Source organism: Miscanthus floridulus, chromosome 8 (assembly GCF_019320115.1).
Source record: "Miscanthus floridulus cultivar M001 chromosome 8, ASM1932011v1, whole genome shotgun sequence".
Lineage (NCBI taxonomy): Eukaryota > Viridiplantae > Streptophyta > Magnoliopsida > Poales > Poaceae > Miscanthus > Miscanthus floridulus.
This window is the reverse complement of record NC_089587.1, coordinates 55,786,040-55,806,445: the sequence shown is the minus strand read 5'-3', so window position 1 is coordinate 55,806,445 and position 20,406 is coordinate 55,786,040. Positions and strand designations below refer to the sequence as shown.

General features: G+C 45.9%; 4 protein-coding genes and 1 pseudogene across 6 annotated transcripts; 2 read left to right on the top strand and 3 right to left on the bottom strand.

Moving 5' to 3' along the window:
• The first annotated feature begins 2,197 nt into the window (after nt 1-2,197).
• Nucleotides 2,198-4,497, top strand: LOC136472132 (NADH dehydrogenase [ubiquinone] iron-sulfur protein 6, mitochondrial-like). Its single transcript, XM_066469857.1, has 3 exons — nt 2,198-2,391; nt 3,978-4,062; nt 4,180-4,497. Exons 1-3 carry the CDS (start codon nt 2,257-2,259, stop codon nt 4,290-4,292), a joined length of 333 nt encoding a protein of 110 aa, XP_066325954.1. The 5' UTR covers nt 2,198-2,256; the 3' UTR covers nt 4,293-4,497.
• Nucleotides 4,498-4,754: 257 nt separating this feature from the next.
• Nucleotides 4,755-8,088, top strand: LOC136472131 (secretory carrier-associated membrane protein 6-like). Of its 2 annotated transcripts, XM_066469855.1 has the most exons (12): nt 4,755-5,242; nt 5,642-5,752; nt 5,875-5,937; nt 6,098-6,131; nt 6,212-6,334; nt 6,451-6,513; nt 6,591-6,684; nt 6,779-6,824; nt 7,028-7,095; nt 7,175-7,223; nt 7,343-7,408; nt 7,701-8,088. In XM_066469855.1, the coding sequence occupies exons 1-12, from the start codon at nt 5,192-5,194 to the stop codon at nt 7,731-7,733; spliced, it is 801 nt and encodes a 266-aa protein (XP_066325952.1). In that variant the 5' UTR covers nt 4,755-5,191; the 3' UTR covers nt 7,734-8,088. The 2 variants fall into 2 exon arrangements, with proteins under 2 accessions (XP_066325952.1, XP_066325953.1); XM_066469856.1 differs by lacking the exons at nt 7,175-7,223; nt 7,343-7,408.
• A 575-nt stretch (nt 8,089-8,663) lies between these two features.
• Nucleotides 8,664-10,807, bottom strand: LOC136472130 (choline-phosphate cytidylyltransferase 2-like). 2 transcript variants are annotated; one of them, XM_066469854.1, is made up of 8 exons: nt 10,515-10,807; nt 10,016-10,129; nt 9,737-9,832; nt 9,618-9,660; nt 9,369-9,524; nt 9,212-9,280; nt 9,017-9,127; nt 8,664-8,920 (listed from the first exon to the last, which is right to left on the bottom strand). In XM_066469854.1, exons 1-8 carry the CDS (start codon nt 10,766-10,768, stop codon nt 8,831-8,833), a joined length of 933 nt encoding a protein of 310 aa, XP_066325951.1. In that variant the 5' UTR covers nt 10,769-10,807; the 3' UTR covers nt 8,664-8,830. The 2 variants fall into 2 exon arrangements, with proteins under 2 accessions (XP_066325951.1, XP_066325950.1); XM_066469853.1 differs by having other exon boundaries at nt 9,017-9,280.
• A 2,435-nt stretch (nt 10,808-13,242) lies between these two features.
• Nucleotides 13,243-15,228, bottom strand: LOC136472129 (protein synthesis inhibitor I-like; annotated as a pseudogene).
• Nucleotides 15,229-16,057: 829 nt separating this feature from the next.
• On the bottom strand, nt 16,058-18,599 carry LOC136472128 (uncharacterized). Its single transcript, XM_066469852.1, has 3 exons — nt 17,840-18,599; nt 17,019-17,428; nt 16,058-16,788 (listed from the first exon to the last, which is right to left on the bottom strand). The coding sequence occupies exons 1-3, from the start codon at nt 18,005-18,007 to the stop codon at nt 16,335-16,337; spliced, it is 1,032 nt and encodes a 343-aa protein (XP_066325949.1). The 5' UTR covers nt 18,008-18,599; the 3' UTR covers nt 16,058-16,334.
• Nucleotides 18,600-20,406: the final 1,807 nt, after the last annotated feature.

Genomic DNA, 20,406 nt, shown 5'->3' with positions numbered 1-20,406 from the left:
CTAGGGCGTTACGTTGATGATGTTTCTTAACCTAGAGTAGTATCGATGGTTTTTTTTCTTTTCTTCTTCTTTTTGGTTGAGTCTGTTGCTTTAAACTCAATTGCTTTCTACAAAAGTAAGCTTTACCTCCGTAAAAAAGAAGGGCCAGATATAGCAAGGAGTGAGACTTTACTTTTTACTTTTTGATTATTATAATATTTAAGCTTTGACAAATTCAAAAATCAATAGCTATGATTCCTTGAGACTAGTATCTCAGGGGAACCCAAGTACTATAGCAAGCCCCCCCCCCCCCCCCCCCCCCCCCCCCCCCCCCCCGCTCCAATTTTATACACAATCAAACTAAGGGTCTACTTGGTGCGACTTCGGCTTTGGCTCCGTCGATAGCTCAAACACCATAGTAAGAGAAGCTGCACGTAACAAGGAGAAGTGCTTCTTCACCCATGAGAGAGGAGCCAGAGCCATTTTGTCTGTACAGAGATGAAGCTACTTTTTTTTTTTTTGCTCTACCTGAATGCTCCGGCTTCACCAACAGAGCCCGAGCAGAGAAGCTCTGCCAAAGGGGCTCTAACATTGCTTTGCATATACAGAGTCCTGTCATGCCAAAACCAAAAGAAGCACCCTCCTACACTGGATGCAAACGATCCACAATTGCAGCCACTTGTATGCTCTGCTCTTGACTGACTGGCTGAGCATTTCCATCGACCCAACTCCCGTCTTCCCATACCATGCTATAAATTCAGCTCAAGCAGTTTCAGCACCTCAAGACCTAGATAGATTCAACCAACTTAGTCAATGGCATTGTGCATTGTGCATTGTGCAGGCAGAAGTACACCTAGCTAATGGTAAGGGCGTCCCCCAACAACTAGCTATTTGGCTAGCTACTCTGACATGGACAGAGAAAAGTAGAAGAAAGAGTAGCCACTGGCGATGAATAAATAGATAATCTATTTCACGTAGTCTAAGAATACGAGAGAGGAACATGTAGGGTCCAATAGTATATAAAAAAAATAAAAATATATAAAATAGCCTTTGCTTTTGTTTCTCACCTCCACGTAAGCTAGCTACATCGTTAGCACCATTGCGGACGCGCTAATGGCATCAGGATTCGATTTCCAATTGAATACACTCACAAATAAAGGCTGCGCCCTATCCCCTGCTCTCTGCCACCAGCAAGACATGGGGATTATTCCAAGCCGCCAACACACCAAGCACGTGGCCGGCCACTTAAACAAGTGCTTAGGTGCATGCATGCATGATAATGCGAAAGAAAACTGGGCACTTGCATCGTTACCACCCTTGAGCCACTCAACATCGAATCCTCTGGTGCAAAGCGACCGTGATCTTCCAACGGTTGTTTAGTATCGGAATCCCAAGAACGATAAATATTGTAATGATGCGATCATGCGATTACACTTACTCGCGATGCATATGATTTGAGTATAGTCATTAATCAGGAGATACTCCCCATATGATTACTCGCTGACAAGTGGGATCGTTGAACTTTGGTCCGCTTGTCGTGGACTCACGCGCACGTGCGTGCACGTGCGCGAGAGGACGAGCAACTTGAGGGCCGGTGGGAGACAACAGACAAGCAGAAGTCCAATAAGACCAAATTGACCGGACAAAGTGGCGAGGCGTGATCTGATCACGAGAGATTGAAATGTTTGGGTCTTGCTGCAGGAGGGTGTCGGGTCTCAATGCAAGTTGGTGCCTTGATCTTGATGCAAGCAATGCACCATGCAACAAGAACGGAGCTAGCTGCAAGAGACCGAGACCAGCTGATCAGCTCAGCTCAGCAACCAATTCATGGTCATCAGGAGAGTTGCAGAACCAGAGGACGTATTTTTAACTCAAGTTGCCAAGGTTGTGATTTGAAAACTTCTTGGGCCGAATGCTTTTGCACTGAGGTTACAAATGCAAACTTGTCTCCAAAGTGTAGCTCGAGTGAGCGTCTACAAGGTGAGTGTGCTTTGTATGTCTGCTGACTGCTGTGCTCCATCAGGAAAAAGAAAAGACTAGCATCAAACTAACTAGAGCCCATACTGAATTTCCCTTCAATCCATTATTTTCTGGGCCTACCTTTCTTCTCTTAGCCTCATGACATATTAGTAGCCCAGCATGAGAAGCCCATACCACAAATTGGGCCGCTTGACCCAGTAGGTACATCCGCAGAAAAGGGCCCTCCTCTTTCTCTTCCTCCTCCTTGTTCTTTCCCGAATTCCCCAGGCTCACCTCGCTCGCTAACCTTCCCCAGCCATGGCGACCGCGACGCGGAGGCTGCTGCCCGCGCTCCTCAAGACCCTAGCTCCAGCCGGCGCGCGCGGCCTCTCCACGGAGAAGGCTGTGGGCGCCGCTGCCGTCGTCGGCAGACACACCGCTAAGTGGATGCAGGTGTGTGTATACATGTATCCCTCTCCTCACCGTGCCCCCACAATCTCTAGATTCCGATCCGCCTTGGCCTCGCGAACCCAGACCATTTCCGTGTGGTTCTTGCCCGATTCGGCGGGGAAGACCGCGCCTTTAGGGGTCCGCATGTGGTGGTTATGCTCGGTGTGTAGCCCGCGCCGGTTAACTGGCTCACTGCCCTTTTCTAGTTTAGGTCGTCCTGGGTGTTGTTGAGACATTTTGATGCGCTTGAGGAGTCCTGATAATCGATTAGTTCTTACAAGCTGCTGGATGCATGTTTTATGTTGACGTTTCTGTCTGTTCCTGGTTAGATCTGCAGGTCTTGTCTTTTAGATTTACCAGGCATCATTGTATTGCTACCGTATGTGAATCCATGAGAGATCACATATTCTTGATCATTGGTAAACTAAGTATGCTTTGATGCCCATGCAATGGTTTACTGTAGTAGTTGGCTAGTAGCATTGTGAAGGGCTATAGGATCATGTTAGTGACTTGCAGTTCTGGTAGACACAGCTTCTATATGACAGTTTGTTTATACTTTATCGTGCCTTGTTCACATAGCTATGTGCCTTCAAGGAGCTGGGAATGGAACAGATAGTTTTTTCTGCAGTACCTATAAGCTTAACATGTAGTGGCGCCTTTAGGTAATAAGCACTGTTTTCTGAAGTAAAAGAATGTATTTATATTGGTTTGCAGACTTCAGTTATGCTTGGATTAGATTTAAGTTTTTTTAGTTGATTCCTATGGGTGCACCTTTAGATAATATAAGAACTGTTTTCTGAAGCAATTCATTTTATATAGGTTTGCAGATGAGATTTAGGTTTTCTTTAGCTGATTCCTAAGGAAGCTATCATCTTGATGCAATGTGTATAGGTTTGAGCTGATGAATGGGAGCTCACTATTGATGAATGTTCGAATTGCACAGTTTCGCGCTACATGTTTAACATGTCCTGTAGGTTATTATGTTTTTGTGTGTTGAGATGAGTTTCCATTGTTGATCACATGAAACAAGTTTTTTTTCACTTAGGAAAGGTAGGTGGTTGTTACAGAGCAAGCAGACAAAGCAGGTTCTCAACATGGCTTTTATATTTTGTTTTTCTTCTAGTATTATGATGACTTCACAATTTACATCAAGCACTATCCTGCATGCTGAATGTTCCTGAAATGATTTTTTCGAGTGGCGTGAAGACCAGAGTTCCTTGTTAGTAGAAACAAAATGACTACCGGAAATGATTTATTAATTCTGTAGTTTCCAATAAATATCTTTGAAACTTGGAACTACTTCAGGATTTGTATCTATATCTGGTGGGTAGCATCAGTTAGTATTGGAAAATTAAAACCAGCATTTGAACCCTGGGCCAGTCACACATGAGATGAGCCTTGCCACCTGACTACCTGAGTCCTCATCCAGTTTAATAGTTTATCATTGTGAGACCATGATAAAGTTTTAGCTTTTTGGTTGCTATGATATTTGCTGAAGTTGCAGACCTTTTCTTTTTTTCCCCTCCCTTCTCATATGGATCACTTTTCTTCCCAATCAAATTTTCTTTCATTAATTTTATTTGTTTTAGGACACGAGCAAGAAGTCACCAATGGAACTGATCAACGAGGTACCTCCAATCAAGGTTGATGGTCGCATTGCCGTCTGTGAAGGGGGTAGGCACCAAAGCTGAATATGCAAACTTTATTTATCTTGCACATTCTCAAACTGATGATCATATCATACATTTAATGTAAAACTGACTTACCTGTGTGCTTGCTGCATTGTTTCAGCTTCTGAAGGTGTTGGACTTGGCCACCCGATCGAGTATATCTGCCTTGATCTGGAGGCACCTAATGTATGCAAATACTGCGGTCTCCGTTATGTTCAAGTTCACCATCACTAAATAGGGAAGATACTGCCGTTTACCGCTGCAGAAGTTTGGAGTTGAGGAGTTTGTGCATGCACATTTGTTTCACAAGTTCTGCTAGTGTACTTTGTACTATGCTTGAGGGCAAAGTATTACCTTTGATGATCATCCTCTTTTCGGATGACTTTTTAATAATCCTGTGTTAACTGTGGGTTGATTTTTCTATAGATGAATTATGCCCCCCCCCCCCCTCCCCCCTTTCAGAGTCGATACAAGCTATATGTGTATTGAAATCCAACTCTGAATATGAAAAGTACGGAATTAATTCTGAGGGCAATTTAATCTCAGAAGTTTTATTTTTCTGGAGATCCATGATCCAAACATTTTCCTTGCTGAGCCAGTTTAATTTATTTCTGGGATCCATGTGCTTCAGTTCGGTACTTTGATTCAGAAATTTTCAAGTCTTCCGGGGAGTTCATTGAGCATTTTATCTGCTTTCTTGGTTGTGTATCCGTTTGCATCTTCATGTTCTTACAAGATCAATATGTTTTTAATGACTTCAGAAGTTCAAATAAATAATAAAATGCATGTACCTGATTCAAGTCATAGTTCAACTTGATTGTGGTCTTGTGGGTAGGATCACTGATGAATTGTATCGAAGTGAGCAAAAAGAAAATGCAAACATTTTTCTGGCCTCTTGGTTATCCATGACGTGAATTTCCGAAACTACCATTTAGAAATGCCCAAGCTTGTCAGTAGAGGGGCAAATCGGCATGACCTGGACGCTGACAAGGACCAAAGTGCAAAAACGGGCATTAACTGAAAATAACTTCTTTCCACTGGCCACACAAAAATTATTAGGCCACTCAGATTCCGGGTCATCCCAGAGGCCAAAGGACGCCAGGATTTATTCACGCAAGTGATTGATCTTCTCCATGCCTCGTAACAACAATCCCTTCGACGAAGAAAATGTCAACCCTACCGCGGTATTCATGGTCACTCAAATTCATATTCTTTCCAATGATCATTTCATTTATAAACATCGATTTTCTATAGTTCAATCTATTCTCTTGGAAGAAGTCATTTGTTGGATGATCTTGCATCAATACCTCTAGATTATGTGAACAATTTGTTCTAAATGCACCAATGTTCCTCTGGCTGGGAACGTTTGGGATTTCTGGTAAATTCTTTTGCATTCTGATCTGGCTGCAAGGAACTATTGATACGTGAATTGAAATTTATCAGAAGCATCTAATGCTAGATCTTGCATTCCTCATGGGTTCTATCTCATCCATGCAAGGCTCATCATATATATTCATGAATTTAGTCAGGGTGTCAATGCAGCAAAATAACATTATCAGTTTATCATTTGCAATGCCTTTCAGAAAGCAGCAGCAACAACAACACCAGCTTCTGTGCCATCCAGGAAATCATGGCTCCCGGCAGGCTTCGGAGGAAGCGGCAAGCATGGCGCAACCATCGACATTCCCCTCGGGGTACATTATTGAATTGTTCAATGTTCTTGCACTGAAAGTCCATGCACACTACATAATCTTGGTGTTCTTACAAGATTAGCATGATGTTTTATCCTTGTCTTATGGTGTTCTGTTGCTTGTAGGATCCTAAGAAGAAGGAGAGGGAGCTGCTGTCATGGGAGCAGGACCTGAAACGGCGGGAACAGGTTCAGTCGAACACCTTTTCATTCCTATTGATCCTATGAGATCACTTCCATAATCAACTAGAATTTTTTAGGTGCCATGTGTTCATTTTAATTGGTATAGAACTCTTTCTCTGTGTTGATTTTGTTAACCAAGTCCTAAAAAGTGTGGGATTTGCTGCAGGATATTAAACGGAGGGAGGATGCAATGAACAGAGGTAGATCTACTATACCATTTGCTTTATGCTTCAGTGTGTTCAGTTTCGTCAGAGTACTGAAGATTCATTTGTTTGCGCAGCTGGTGTCACTGTGGAAGTGAGAAATTGGCCGCAGTTCTATCCCATCATACATCATGATATAGCCAGCGAAATACCAATCCATGCTCAAAAGTTGCAATACACGGCGTTTGCTAGCTGGCTAGGTACTTGACTTTGAACCTATATATCTTTCCCTATTTCTTGAAATCATAGCTGATTTTTTTTTCACCCTGAATTGCCATTCATAGAGTTAATCATTTGTGTTGGTTCTTTTTTCCAGGACTGATTGCCTGTCTCGTTTGGAATCTGTTTGCTGTGTTGGTGGAATCAATTCATACTGATGGTGACCAATATTTCAACGTCCAGTCAATCCTCTTCAGTATATATGTACATTTTTCCTGATAGATTTCTGATTTGCAGACATCGTTATTTTCCTCCTCGCTGTAATCTATGCAATATCCGGGTGTCCTCTTTCATACATACTTTGGTACAGACCTCTGTACCGTGCGATGAGGTTTCTTCAAACTATTTCAAGTTTCAGTCATTATTAAACAGCACTTTATAGATATGCAAATTTTGAACTTGGTTCTCTGCCATCTGTTGTCCAGAACTGACAGCATGGTAACCTTTGGCCAGTTCTTCGTCTTCTACTCGGTAATTTTCTGTGTTTAGTCAAGTTTCATGAATCTCAAATTTAAAATCTTGGAAAATTCTAGAACAGTAAAATTTCTACTAATATATTATCATAGCTTGAATTTTCTCACCTTTTCAATTAGAAAAGTTTTCTCACTCTTCATCTTCTGATCATATAATGGAATTCTATGTACTGAGCATCACAATGGCTTGATATGTGCCAGGTGCATGTTGGATTTTGTGTCATTGCTGCAATTGCTCCTCCAATAATATTTAGGGGAAAAACTCTCACGTGAGTATAATTAGTAAAGTTCTATTTTTTTTCTGAATTTCCTCTGCGATTTCTCACCACCATTTCTTTACTAAATCAGGGGTGTTCTTGTTGCAATAGAAGTTTTAGATGGAGATATATTCGCTGGCGTAAGCTGTCCTGCATTATTTTATTTTTTAATAACATTTTTATCTCAGTTCATGATCCTTTAAGCTAAGTGAAATCCCTTCTGAGAGAACTAATAGTCAGATTTTTTGGAGTACTGCAGGTGCTTTATCTTTTCGGTTTTGCACTGTTTACCTTGGAATCTCTTATAAGCATCTGGGTGCTTGAGGTCATTGCCTATTTCTTCATTTATTTCATCCTTTTCTTGTTTAGCTGCTTATTACAGTTTATCTTTATGAACTCATCTGATTTGGCAAAAATGAAAGTCCTAGCATCTGTTGCATGAATTTTATAAATTCCTCACTCAATTACTGCATCAGATAAGTTTTTGCTGTATTATCATTTTTTTTTGTTTGTATGAGTATTGCTCTCCGCATCTACCGCGCGGTACTGCAACTGTATACTAAACTGGTGGTATCATGATCCTGATCCCTCTCTCTTTTTTGTAACTCTTTTTGCAGAGAGTGTACATGTATTTCAGAGGGCATAGGTGAAGACTGGCAATGAGATAATGAAGTCATTCAGAAAAGTAGTTTATCTGAGAGCAATATCAGGGTGACAGGGTGTAAAACAGAAAGTTCAAGATTAGAAAATAATGAATTCGCTGTGCCTGGTTATTTTTTTTAGAAGATATTTTTTTTATAAGGCTGTGTCTAGTTATTGTTGTGTTCAGATCTATTGCTATGTTTGTATGGTAGTGTTAGTCCCCCCTCAAAAATCAGTTGCAGAGTTTTAGAAAGGAAATGCTATGATCAGATGTTAATCCTTTGGTCAGGATAGTATGTGTGTTCCACCATTTGACATCCCCAAGTTAATAGTTGTATCTGTGTTTATGTTTCCAATCTATTTCAGATTTATCAGTATACTGTGTTAAGGGTATTATAGTCATTGTACTAATCTAGTATTTGGGTGCTCTCATGTACTACATATACCCCATTTGGGGCTGTTCAATAGAACTGATTATCCATCCATTCCTCCTCTCACTCGTAACACTATGGAGGCAAGTTTAACCCTTAAGACAAACATGCATCCTTCTAATGTTTAAGTTACAAACTTTCTCAGTTGACTCTAAGTCCTGTTTTGATCCAAGGAATGGTGCTCATCTGAAAATTTCGAAATATGCTCTAACATATCAACAGATGAGCGAATTTTGCAGTATCTACTCCTAGCTAGGACCACAAAAAATGGAGTCTCAGCAATACGCGGTACCCATAAATTTATCATTATGTCCCAATGGACGATAAATTAAACAAGAAGAGATACATGAGCAATATTCAGTTCATTTGGCGGTGTATCTCATAGGTCAGCACATACTCAGAAGAAAAGGGTCAGATTCTTCGCATCTTTAGTTCTATGGAAATAATAACAGCACCTAGCAGGTGCCAGATGCAGATGCTCAATCAAGGAACAACAACTGATTGCATACAGAAATACGATTATTCTTAACATTACGTAATCTCCTGGTACAACTAAACAATGATTCCTGATGTCCTACAAGAACATGCTATTCAATCTCATACTGTTACACAAACTGTGGGAATATGATCTCCAGTTCTGCTTTTGTCTAGTTTGATTTGGATATTACAGAACATTACGAGTCGGAGTCCTCTCCAGAAAGGTTTGACTCTGACCTGCCTTGCCTCTTCAATCCCTCCTGAATTCGATCTTTAATGGCGGTTTCCTGTCGAAGGAACGAAACCAAACCAAATGCAGTTTGTGGTCACAAATTACTTCTAGAAATGATAGGTTACTAGAATATTCCTTATAACTTGTTTACCATCATGTGACAACCTTCCTCAAACTTCTCAAGAAACCCAACAATCCAACGGTCTGCATTCTCCATCCACTCCACAGGGTTGGTTCCAGCTATCTTTGCCGCACTGTGAAACTGCGTGTGCAGCACATTTGATATCAGAGTTTTACGAATCATGTGAAGGTCTGTCTCAAAATAGTTGCAAAGCAACTTGATCACCTTCTCTTGATGCTCCTTCACCTTCTCCCTTAGCTTGCTAATCCCCATGTTGACTCTCAGTTGCTTCTCCTGATCAAATCACAACAAAATGACACAATTGAGAGGCTATTCTCATTCTCCTGTCTTCGGGAGAAATTCCTGTGGACGAACAAATCACCTTAACATAGCTGACGCCAAGGTCTTTACGGCTGTACCCCCGGGTCAGATTCCGCATAATGTACTGGTTGTAGTCCTTCAAGATCCTCATGATGATGTCCGATGTCGAGATGCCCTCGGTGCGCTTTGTCTCCTTGAACTTCCCAATAGCTTTCACCTGCATAGACACAATCATCAGGCATTCCCTCACCTGATTATCAGAATTCATAGATGCCTAAATGACAAAACGGGGAGATTCAAAGGTCCTAACAAATTCATAGACATCATTGGCAGCTCCACTCGTGTCAGCATATCTGAAACAGTCAGATTGCGTTAGTCACCTCTCCTTTGATCATTTGGCAAAACTTTGTTGCATCAACACACACTTACGGGAGCGCGTCGTGAGCGACATAGTCGATGTTGTGCTTGTCGATGAACTCCTGGTTGATCACCCACGGAGCATCCGGTATAACCTCGTCAACCCACCTTTGGAATTCAATACAGGTAACCAAAATACAGGTAACTAGAATATTCCTGAAAAATGGGCAAATCTTTTGCATATTCAAGAAAAAAAAATACAGGTACCCAAAATAGTCAGAGAGAACCCCCATCAGTTTCGGTGGCAGTGCCACCACTGAAACCCTGAAAAATGGGGAGGTGGAAGCTTACTTGCAATGCCGAAGCGATTCATAGCGCTCATCCTCGGTCATGACGGTCTTTCCTTTGTACATGTGGGTGATCTCATCACTGCAGCAACCTACCAGCAAGTAGGTGTTGGGAAATCTGCCGAGAGAAATTTAGCAGAATTCAAGTTTAAAAACTGATATCAGAATATATGAATTTCCGGACTTTTCATCATTTCTTTTTTTTAATGAACTTTTCATCATTTCTTCTAACTAATCACCTATACGATTCATATCGCTAAATAATCAACAAGCAGTCTGCCAATCTTTTCAAGACAATTAATGGCAGTTGGCAGCTGCATGTTCGACCACTTCCACACGGATTTTCTTTTTGATGTTCAAATTAATGAGTAAACGAAAATAAAAACAATCTGAACGACTTTACAGGATCTCTGAATAATCCAGTTGCGAGGTAAGCACAAAATCTGGAACAAGGCAAAATAAGACGGGAAAATTAAAGATCGAATGGATGACGAGGCGCTCACGACTTCTTAGCCTGTTCGAGCGCGCGCGCATGGCCGAAGTGGAAGAGATCGTAGATGCCGTCGGCGTACACCCTGAGAGGCCGCGCGTCGGAGCTCACAGATGGCGAGGTCTCCGCCACAGCCTCTATCGCCGGCTGCTGCTGCGGCGCCGGCGCCTGTGGCGAAGACATGGGATCGTACCAAACCGTCTGCGCCGCCGCCGGCGGCGGCGTCGCCGTCGCCTCCGGGACGGCCGCGTCCTCCGCTGGCTTCATCGGCACCACTGGATCCTGGTCCGTGGCGACGAAAAAAAAAGCGGCAACGGTTTTGGTGGACGCGGGAAAATAACGACCGGCAAAAGGGGAAAAAAAGTGACGGTTGGTAGATTGCAGGAACGCTGTGGGTCCCACAATTCGCACAATTCGAGGGAGGCCGTTGCTATTTACGGAACGGCAAATGCTCGGTTGTATGTACATATAATAGTATGATTTACTTTATTTTGTGAAATTTCTTATTCGCAAAACGCGTATACGATTGAATTTGCTTGAAAAATCTTTGCATTTCCAAGAAGTTTGATAGTTTTTTTTGTTCGGAAACTAATTATTCTCCTTCCTGTTATGCTCTAAACTAGGGTATGGTGGTTAGGCATCACCGCATCAGTGCTGTTTGCTCCTTTTTAGCAACAAAATTGGAAGGCTGCCCTGTCAGGGCTGCCTTATGATGAACTGAATGGGTTAAGAGTCTGGACACCGTGATTTTTTTTTTTGAAGGTCAACAGCGGAGGCGTTCCCCACCTGATTTCATTATTGGCCCAAAACGGCCCGCTATAAAGTTTTACAAGTCATGTTTACATGGAGCATCACTCAGACGGTGATGACAATTGAATTTGGAGGAAAGGGGTTAGATGGTGCACTTTGCAACACCTGACACCATTGATCAACAATGGGCCTTTTTTTTTCTTGGAAACCTGAACCTCCACTGCTCGGCCGCTGCCTTTCATGCAGAAAGAACTTGTGAGATGTTGTGCCTTTCATTCCTGAAAACCGCTGCATTCCTTGTCTTCCATAGTTGCCAACAGGAAAGGGCGATGAACGCCGAGAACTCTTCTTTGGGAATGTCTCTCGGAGGGTTTATGTTTGGCATTCCAATCTTCTCCCAGAACTGGGCGCCGATAACACATCCGAATACAATGTGTTCTGGAGTTTCGTCCTCCGCACTGCAGACTTCGCAGATGGTGTCCGGAGCACATGTTTCCGATATAGGACGGTTCCGCACTGAATCCGTCACTGCATGAGGAGCCACATGAACATCTGTAGGCGTGGTGGAGCCGAGTTGGACCAGACGAACTTGGCCCTTACATCTGCCGGCTGACCCCTAGCCTTTAACAGTTGGTAGATGGCGCCACTGTCTAAGCCGGACACATGTTTGCTGAATGGTGGTGATCTTGTGTCAGGATCCTCTGTCAGTTCAGTTTCAGCAATGATCCCTTGCACATACTGCAGCTGCTGTGTCGCAGTGGGTGATAGTCTGGGCACCAAGCAATCAAGCAAGCCTGACTGTATTACCTCCTGAACCGTAGCCTCCTTCTTAGTGCAGTGACTGAAAAGCGCCGGGCAGATGTCCGCTAGTGCTTCATCATTGGCCCATACATCCATCCAGAAGGAACAATTCGCACCGTTGCCGAGCTGGACCGAGGTGATCGCTTGGTACAATGGAAGGAGAGATCTCAGCGCCTCCCAGTGCTCCCCATGAATATCGCCTTTCAGAGTGGAGATGCAGGCCCTGCCCTGTACCCACTGCGCCCAGGCAGAGGATTGGGGGCAGTGCAGCTTGTGAATTAGTTTGAGCAGGAGGCATATGTTCTGTGTTCCCATGTCCTTGATCCCCAGCCCGCCGTGATCCTTTGGAGCGCACACCTGAACCCAAGCAACCAAACAGCTCGCCGGCGACGACTTTCCCGTTTTATCGCCAGACCACAAGAAGGCGCGTCTCTTCTTGTCCATAAGATGAATGACCGACGGTGGCAGTTGCAGGGAGCTCATGAAGTACACAAGCTGGCTATCTAGGACTGAGTTAACAAGCACAGCTCTGCCCATCAAGTTCAGAAGGTTAGCTTGCCAGCCGCTGAGATACCTGTCCGTCTTTTTAATGTTTGGGGTGTAAGCGGACAACGGAAGGTTGTTGACCGAAAGAGGTAGGCCCAAGTAAGGCTGCGGAAAACCCTCCCTCTTGCAGCCAATGGCATCGACACATTGAGCAACCGTCTGCTCATCCATGTGGATGGGCACGAGAGTGCTCTTAGCAAAGTTGATATGCAAACCGGAAATGGAGGCAAACTGATCCAGTAATCTTTTGAGTGCAGACGCTCCTCTCAGATTTCCTTTGAGGACTATGAGTGTATCGTCGGCGTACTGGAGAACAGCACAAGGCAAACCTTCTTCGGTTGGGTGTTGGATGTCACCGCAACTCCTGATCATGCACTGCAGTGTTTCAGCAACTAGAAGGAACAGGTAAGGGGAGATCGGGTCGCCTTGCCGCAGACCCCGCTTGCAAGTGATTCAAGGACCCGGGCATCCGTTGACAAGGACCGCGGATTTGGAGGTTTTGAGAATGGCCTCCATCCAACCGATCCACAGCTCATTGAAACCCCTTGCTCTCATCACCCTGAAAAGACCGGCCCAGCTGACCATGTCGAATGCCTTAGCAAAATCCAGTTTGAGCACCAGCGCTGGCTTCTTCCTTTGGGAGAATTGGTTCGGTAGCATCAAAAGATCATGAGAATCAAAAAATACCACTGAAAAAGTTCCGTCACGTGAAATACCATCAAAAGATGTAAGCGTTACCCGAAATTAGCATTCCGTCGTGTTCAGTTACTTTTGAGGCTAACGGCCGTCATCGCCACCCGCACGAGCATGCGCTGTGACTCCTTCCTCCTCCGTCCATCTGCTATCCCCACGGCCCACGCTCGCCAGCTGCGAGCAGCGTTGCCTCACCATGCCGCCGTCCGCACGTCCGCGAGCAACGTCGCCTCACCGCGCCGCGCCGCCATCCGCATACCGTCCGCGAGGAGCTGGGGGTCGCTGGAGTCGAGGACGCGAAAACGGACTTGCACTTGACACTAGAGTTCATGGGCGACGCCCGCAGTAGGAGGTTGCTCAAGTTGGCGCCGTCCACGAGCGCGAGCTGCTTGGCGCTCACGTTTGGAACTGTTGTCTAGCCGCTAGCCTGTTTTAGTGCCGATTGAAGTTGCCGCCGCCCAAGCTCACCAGCCGGAGGCCATGGCAGAAGGCAACACGCCAACGCCGCAGCAGCCCCATCTCCGTCGCCCAGGATCACGTTGGCTGGTGCGGCGCAAGGAAGGCAGGCGCTGAGCGCGGCCACAGAGTTGCTGTCGCGCGTGCCAGTATGAGTGCACGACCCCTACGGCACCGCAGCTGCGCTGCCAGCCTGCCGCGCCACGCGCAACTTCGACATCGGCCGCGACACCGCGCACGTGTACTGGCTGCTCCTTCTCCTTGCGCTTTGTTCTTGTTCCTGCCTCCTCCATCAGCGCACCAATGCAAAGCCACCGCGTCGCCGCCATCATGAGCCCATCCGGCGTCTTCGCGTTCGGCTTCCGTACGGCCAACATTTTTGTTTCCCTCAGGAGCCTAAGTCCATCCGCGACGACGAGGCGGCTGTCGGCTTGTCGCCGTCGCCGGAGGACAGGAAGGCCATGATTGATAGGGGCAGAAAGCAGAGAGAAATTTCTATATCTGACACTTAGGCCTTGATCCCGGTCACCCTGGAGCCGGCCGCCAACAACTTCAGCAAATGGTGCGGCCTGTTCCTCGTGGTGCTTGGCAAAAGTACGCCCTGACTCCCCATGTTCTATCCGATGAAGCTCTGTCGGACCGCCGTGTCTGGGTCCATATGGACTGCACGGTGTTGACGTGGTGGATCTACGACACCGTCTCCAACGACCTGCTCTAATCCTTGATGCTGCATCAGTTCAACGCTCGTGGCGCCTGGAGGTTCCTTGAGGACGAGTTCCTCAACCACAGCCGTTCTTCATCGCCGCCCTGGGGTGCATCAGGCCGGCCACGAGCCACGACATGGTCGCGAACTGCGTGGCCTCGTGCACCATGAGCAGCAGCACCGGCAGCGCGTCCCTCGCCCGCTGCTGCGCCGCGCCGGATGCGAGGTCAGCCGGGACGCGCGCGGCGAGCGCGTTGACGGCCTCCGTCATCTGCTGCGGGCCGAGGGCGACGCTGGCGAGGCGGTCCGAGTCGCTGAGCAGGTCGCGTTAGGAGCCGCCGAAGCCCAAGTAGGTGGCGCCCGGGATGAGGCCACGGGTGAGCTCCCACCACGTGCCGTCGCGGCTCCGAAAGCCCTCCAGGTAGAGGTTGTCGGCGCGCGTGGCCAGCGTGAGCGCGCCGGCCTGGGTCGTGAGCACGACGTGGAACCAGCGGCGTGGCGGGTGCTGACCAGCCTCCACCGGCTGGAGGACGGGGCGGTTGCGGGAGAAGTGCCTCGGGTTGCCTAGCCTGTGCCGCATGGACGGAGGAGGAAGAAGGGCGCATCACAGCGCATGCTTGTGCGGGTGGAGATGACGGCCGTTACCCCAAAATTGACTGAACGTGACGGAATGCTAATTTCGGTTAACGCTTACATCTTTCTATGGTATTTCACGTGACGGAGTTTTTCCAGTGGTATTTTCCGATTCTCATAATCTTTTGATGCTACATAACCAATTCTCCCTCTTCCTTTTGTGGCATACCTGAACCAATTCGAGGGCATATACGAAAGTGTCGTAGATTGACCTTCCTGATAAAGCCCGTCTGGTTTATGTAATGAGGTTCGGGATTTCATCTTGCAGTCGGTTAGTAAGACTATCTCCAACAACATCACCCAAAATACGAGACCCATTTTATGTTTGGGTAACGCTACAGACAAAGAGTTTAATAACTATTTTGGTCTTCTCCAGCAACAGGACCCAAAAGAGAACCCTTTCTGCAAATGAGTCTCTAGGAGAAAGGATACTCATATTTGGGGGTTGTGTCTCTGCTGTAACACAAAATGGATTTCGCATATAGGTATTCTATTGAAGGCTGATACAGTACCATTCATGACCTATTTTGGGTTTGGGTCTCCGTATGGGTCATGCATTGGAGACGGTCTAAGCACCTTGGTCAGGATCTTGAGTGTGCAATTTTGCAGGCATATTGGTCTGAAAGCATCCACATCCACTGCGCCCGGCTTCTTCGGAATGAGGACCATGTGGGATCTGTTGATGCGCTCAAGCTGTGCATCTCCCCGGTGAAAGGCCACCATGAAATGCACGATCTGCACGCGTACAGTGATTTAATTCAGACTCGTATTATTGTTGCTGTGAAATGTATATTTCCACTGCAAAAGAAAAGAGGATTTGGAAAATGTTTCAGGTTCCTGCCCTTTTTCAATGAATGCTCAAAAGCATTTGGCATTTTTACTAATGCACCTGGGGTCTGGGGCTACAAAGCATGATTATTTCAGAAAATTCAGTCTTTTTCACGTAATACCATGATTGTAACCTTCATCGTTGTGCAACGCTGATATCAGGTTGTTTTTATTTACATCAATAAACATAATTCATAGGAAAAGGATATGGACAGCCCTAACACTCAATGAAGACACAAAGACAACATTCTTGTATTACACCTATGGTCTTCAACATCACTATTTTTCCAATAAGGGAGAAGATCAGAAAATAGCACAGGAAAATTAACTAAACATACAAGCCAGCTGAAGAAAGAGAAGAACATCTGAATTAGTCTGCAATTCTGCATTGCATGGGTAAGTAATCTTCTTTCAAAAGTCTGCTCACTGCTGCTGATGTTGACCTCCAAGAACCTTCCTAATGCTGTGCCGCTGCTCTGACGACAACCTCTTAGGAAAATTGACATCGAACTTGATCCTCAGGTTGCCTCTTCTCCCGTTCTCCTTGACGATAGGCATCCCTTCCTTTGCAATCACAAGCTCATAACCAGGTGTCACCACATCTGTGAGCTTAATCACCAGGTCACGCCCGTCTAGGGTCTTCAGATTGACCGTAGTTCCTGCCAATGCATCCACCAAATCAATCTTCCGGTGGACCAGGAGATCGTTGCTTTCCCTTGTGTACAGATCATGGGGCTTCTCATCGATAACAAAGACGAGATCAGCAGGGAGCTGGTTTGGCTGCTCGTTGCCCTTGTCGGGGAATGTGATCTTAGTTCCCTTCTTCCAGCCAGGCTTTATATCGATTGTTAAAATCTCCGATTCGGTCCCTAGTTGCCTGTTTAAAACCCAGCAGTAAGAGAACTGAGGTAAGACTGTTAATCTGTTCAGATTAGCATTTTTTAGTTATTTATGACCTGAAAATTGAAATACATTATCCTTGTAACTACAAACAAGGGTGTGCTTTCGTAGGTGAAACACGTCTAGTTTCTAATTGTAAATAAAGCTGAGTAGTCTCAAATGTGAAAGATGATGCAAAGCAAGAACCCAGCTACAAAAAATGCTTACCCATTCGGCTTCACAACGTTCCTGGATATCTTCATCTTGCGTGTTGAACCTGCGTATAACTCTTCAAGTGAGCAGGGCAGTTTGGTTTCCACAGGCGGCGGCTTCCGAGCCTGACTCGAACTGGTGCCAACCGATTCATTGTATGATCTGAACTTGTTCTCATTCCCACCGAACCCACCGAAAGTGCCAGCACCTTCTGTCTGGAACCTCATTGACTTCGCTCGCCCCATGTTCTCGAAAGGCTTGCTGCCGCCAAAGAACTCAGCAAACACGTCTTCAGCATTGCGAGGATTGAAACGTTGCTTGGCAGCCCCATTCGTTGATGTGGAACCACCACCATCTGCGGAGGCCTTCAGACCTTCTTCACCATATTGATCATATATCGCCCTCTTCTGGGGATCACTCAAAACCTGAAAGGAGCAGAAATGACCAGCCATAGAATTAGAAATTACACACAATGTTATCACTCGAGGCAGGATCGACCACTCGATCAGGATAGCACAGATCAACATATTGAAAACCGACATAACACACAGGTCGACATGAATCTCCGTGATATATCCGGTTCGCAAACAAAACAAGGTTCGCAAACAAAACAACCACTATTAATCTGTACTAGTCAAAATGGACTTTCTCTGTAACAAGCACATGAAAATATATCCAAACTGTGCTTGCAATTCAGAGGTATACCAGTAGCAACTACTACCAAATACTCCAAAGTGTAATCAGGCCTGCGCCGCAAAAGCTAAGCTAGGAGGCGCTGCAGTTGCATCCAACGTAACTGCAAAGTAAAAAAAAATGTCGCGCTGCAAATTCCATACCTCGTAGGCCTCGGAGATCTTCTTGAATTTGGCCTCGGCTTCCTTCTTGACGTCGCCAGGGTTCTTGTCGGGGTGCCACTTCATGGCCAGCCGGCGGTATGACTTCTTGAGGTCCTCCTCCGTGGCGCTCCGGTTCACCTTGAGCACATTGTAGTAGTCCGTCCCCATCTCCAACGCTCATGCCAAGAACAGCAAGAGCAACAACAGAACACAAGAGCAGCAACAGAACAACCACCACCTCCCAAATCCCAACGCAATCAAATCCCTTCCTGGATTCACGCGAACCGCTGCCGCCTCCTTCACGACGACTTCCCCCTCCGCCGATCCCCAATCCGAATTCCCCAAGAACCGCGTCAGATCAACAATGCGATAGGGACAAGAGGAAAAGCCGACTCCTTTGACCCTGCCTGCCGACCACTCCCCACACAGGGCAGGAAGAGCGAAAAGCCTTGCGCGCACTCTCAAACCGCGGCACCAGCGGCGGCGGCAACTAATTCAGCGCGGCCGCGTCACACCAAGACGCCGCCTTTCGCCGTGCTCCTGGGCCAATCCGGGCCAATCAAGCTGAGACACCGACCGCGGCGCGCGCGAATACGCGGAGGCGGCAACTTGGCATAAAGCGGTGTGGGAATGGGTCTTCGCGGAAGGGGCCAGGGCAAGGCGGCGACGACAATCCGGTGCCGGAGGATGGAGATGGCCGGGGGAAGGAGACAACGGGGGGAGATCTTGGGAGGCGAAGGACGCGGCCGGAAGGGACGTAGACGACAGGCAGAAGGAACAGGGGAGACGCGCTATTATTGGCCCAAATCCGGCTTCCGTTTGCAAAAATAGCTACGCGCCATCGGGGAAACGTATCCCGGGGCGTCCCCGCTAGGACCGACATGTGGGCCCCACGAGACCCACCTGGCTCCTGGGTTTGTTTTGTGTGCGTATTTGAGCATTTCTGGATGATGCTTGCTCACAGACAAGCGACATGTTCGTTTGGCTGGTTCGTATCGTTGCTGGTTCGTTTATGTGAGAGAGAAGTACCGCTGGCTGGTTCTGATGAACAGTGTTTTTGTGAGGAGGCTGGCCAGCCAGCCCAGCGATCACGCTGAAGGACATGCAATAGTCAGTGTTTGAAGGGATTCTCTATGGCAGTTTTTGACTAAAAATGCTTTCCCCGTGTCTCATTTTTAGAATGTGTTGATATGAATTTCTTCTTATTTAGTGTCCTTATTAGATAGCAAAAATAGGGCTTCTAGTGTGGCTGGTAGGCAACAATTGTTACCCTTCCAAACTAAGGGTTTGTTGAATATACAAGAGTTAATTACTAGTTAGCTGGCAAAATTAGCCCCAGTGCATCCAAAGAGAGGACTAACAGGTGGGCTAATTTTTTAACCAAGTCTTCAACTAGTTGTTAGCCAATTAGTTAGCCAACCATAACTAACTTGGACAAATTTTTAGCCCTAACTAATAACTAGCCATGTGTATCCAAACAAGCCCTAAATAGGTAAGATAAGTGCAATGATGTCTTTAGTACTCCTATGGACAAAACTTAGTTAGCAATAATGTGCTTGCATGGAATCGTTAACAACAGTCAATTCTTCTCTACCTGTTCATGCATCAAATACTCTAGTAGTTTGATTCAATATGGTTTGCTTCCATGACATCTTAAGGTTTGCTTTTCACTGCCACCGGGAAACCCTAACACCATAATGAAAAACAGAAAAGGTTTTAGGGCCCATTTGGCCAGGCTCTTTTGGGCTCGGGCTCCTCACTACTGTACCAGATCAGGAGCTATAAATCGTGGCTTCTTCTGACTCCACATTCATTTCATGAAGACAGAGAAAGATAACTCATGTGAACAATGCTCTACCGTGCTGGTTTAGGAGGAGCCGGATCTACAAGAAGTACTCGCGTCAAACAAGCTCTTACTAGAAGAGTAGGTCATTGTTTCGAGAGGAAGACTAGCCATCATTAGCATAGCCATGAATAATTATAAATTACCCATTCTTCATCGCTACAAATGATAGAATTCGAATTGTGGTATACATTATCGAGATTACATCGGTAGATGACATTGCAAGTAGTGGGTAGACAAAGGGAGTGGAGGTAGCAAGAGGGATCGGAGCAAGAATAAAGCCTAGCAAGTTGAGGGAGGCACGATTAGGATCTCTGCACGTTCCTGCCCGTACAGAAAACGAGCAAGCAGACATGCTCGATCTTTCGCTGCTTTGTCTCCTTTGCAAGCTGGAGCGTTGGGGAGTTTGGGATCACGACACCTCTCTTCTCTCTTCTCCTTATTATTTATAGTACTATATGCTAGTTGACGCCCTCTCCCTCTTTGTTAGAACCTAGAAGGCTCTGTCACCTGTGTGGCATGATCGATCTCCGGCCGGCCTTTTAGGACTCCGTTTATGCAAATTTGTTTAGAGCGTGTTTAGTAACACAAGGGTTGAAAAACATGTGTACATGAATATAAGAAACAACTGAATAATAATACTAGTATATCTCTGGTGTAGTAGAACAAGTCCAAGTATGTTTTTGTGTTCTAACCGCCGTACAACTTGTATATAGGAAAAGGA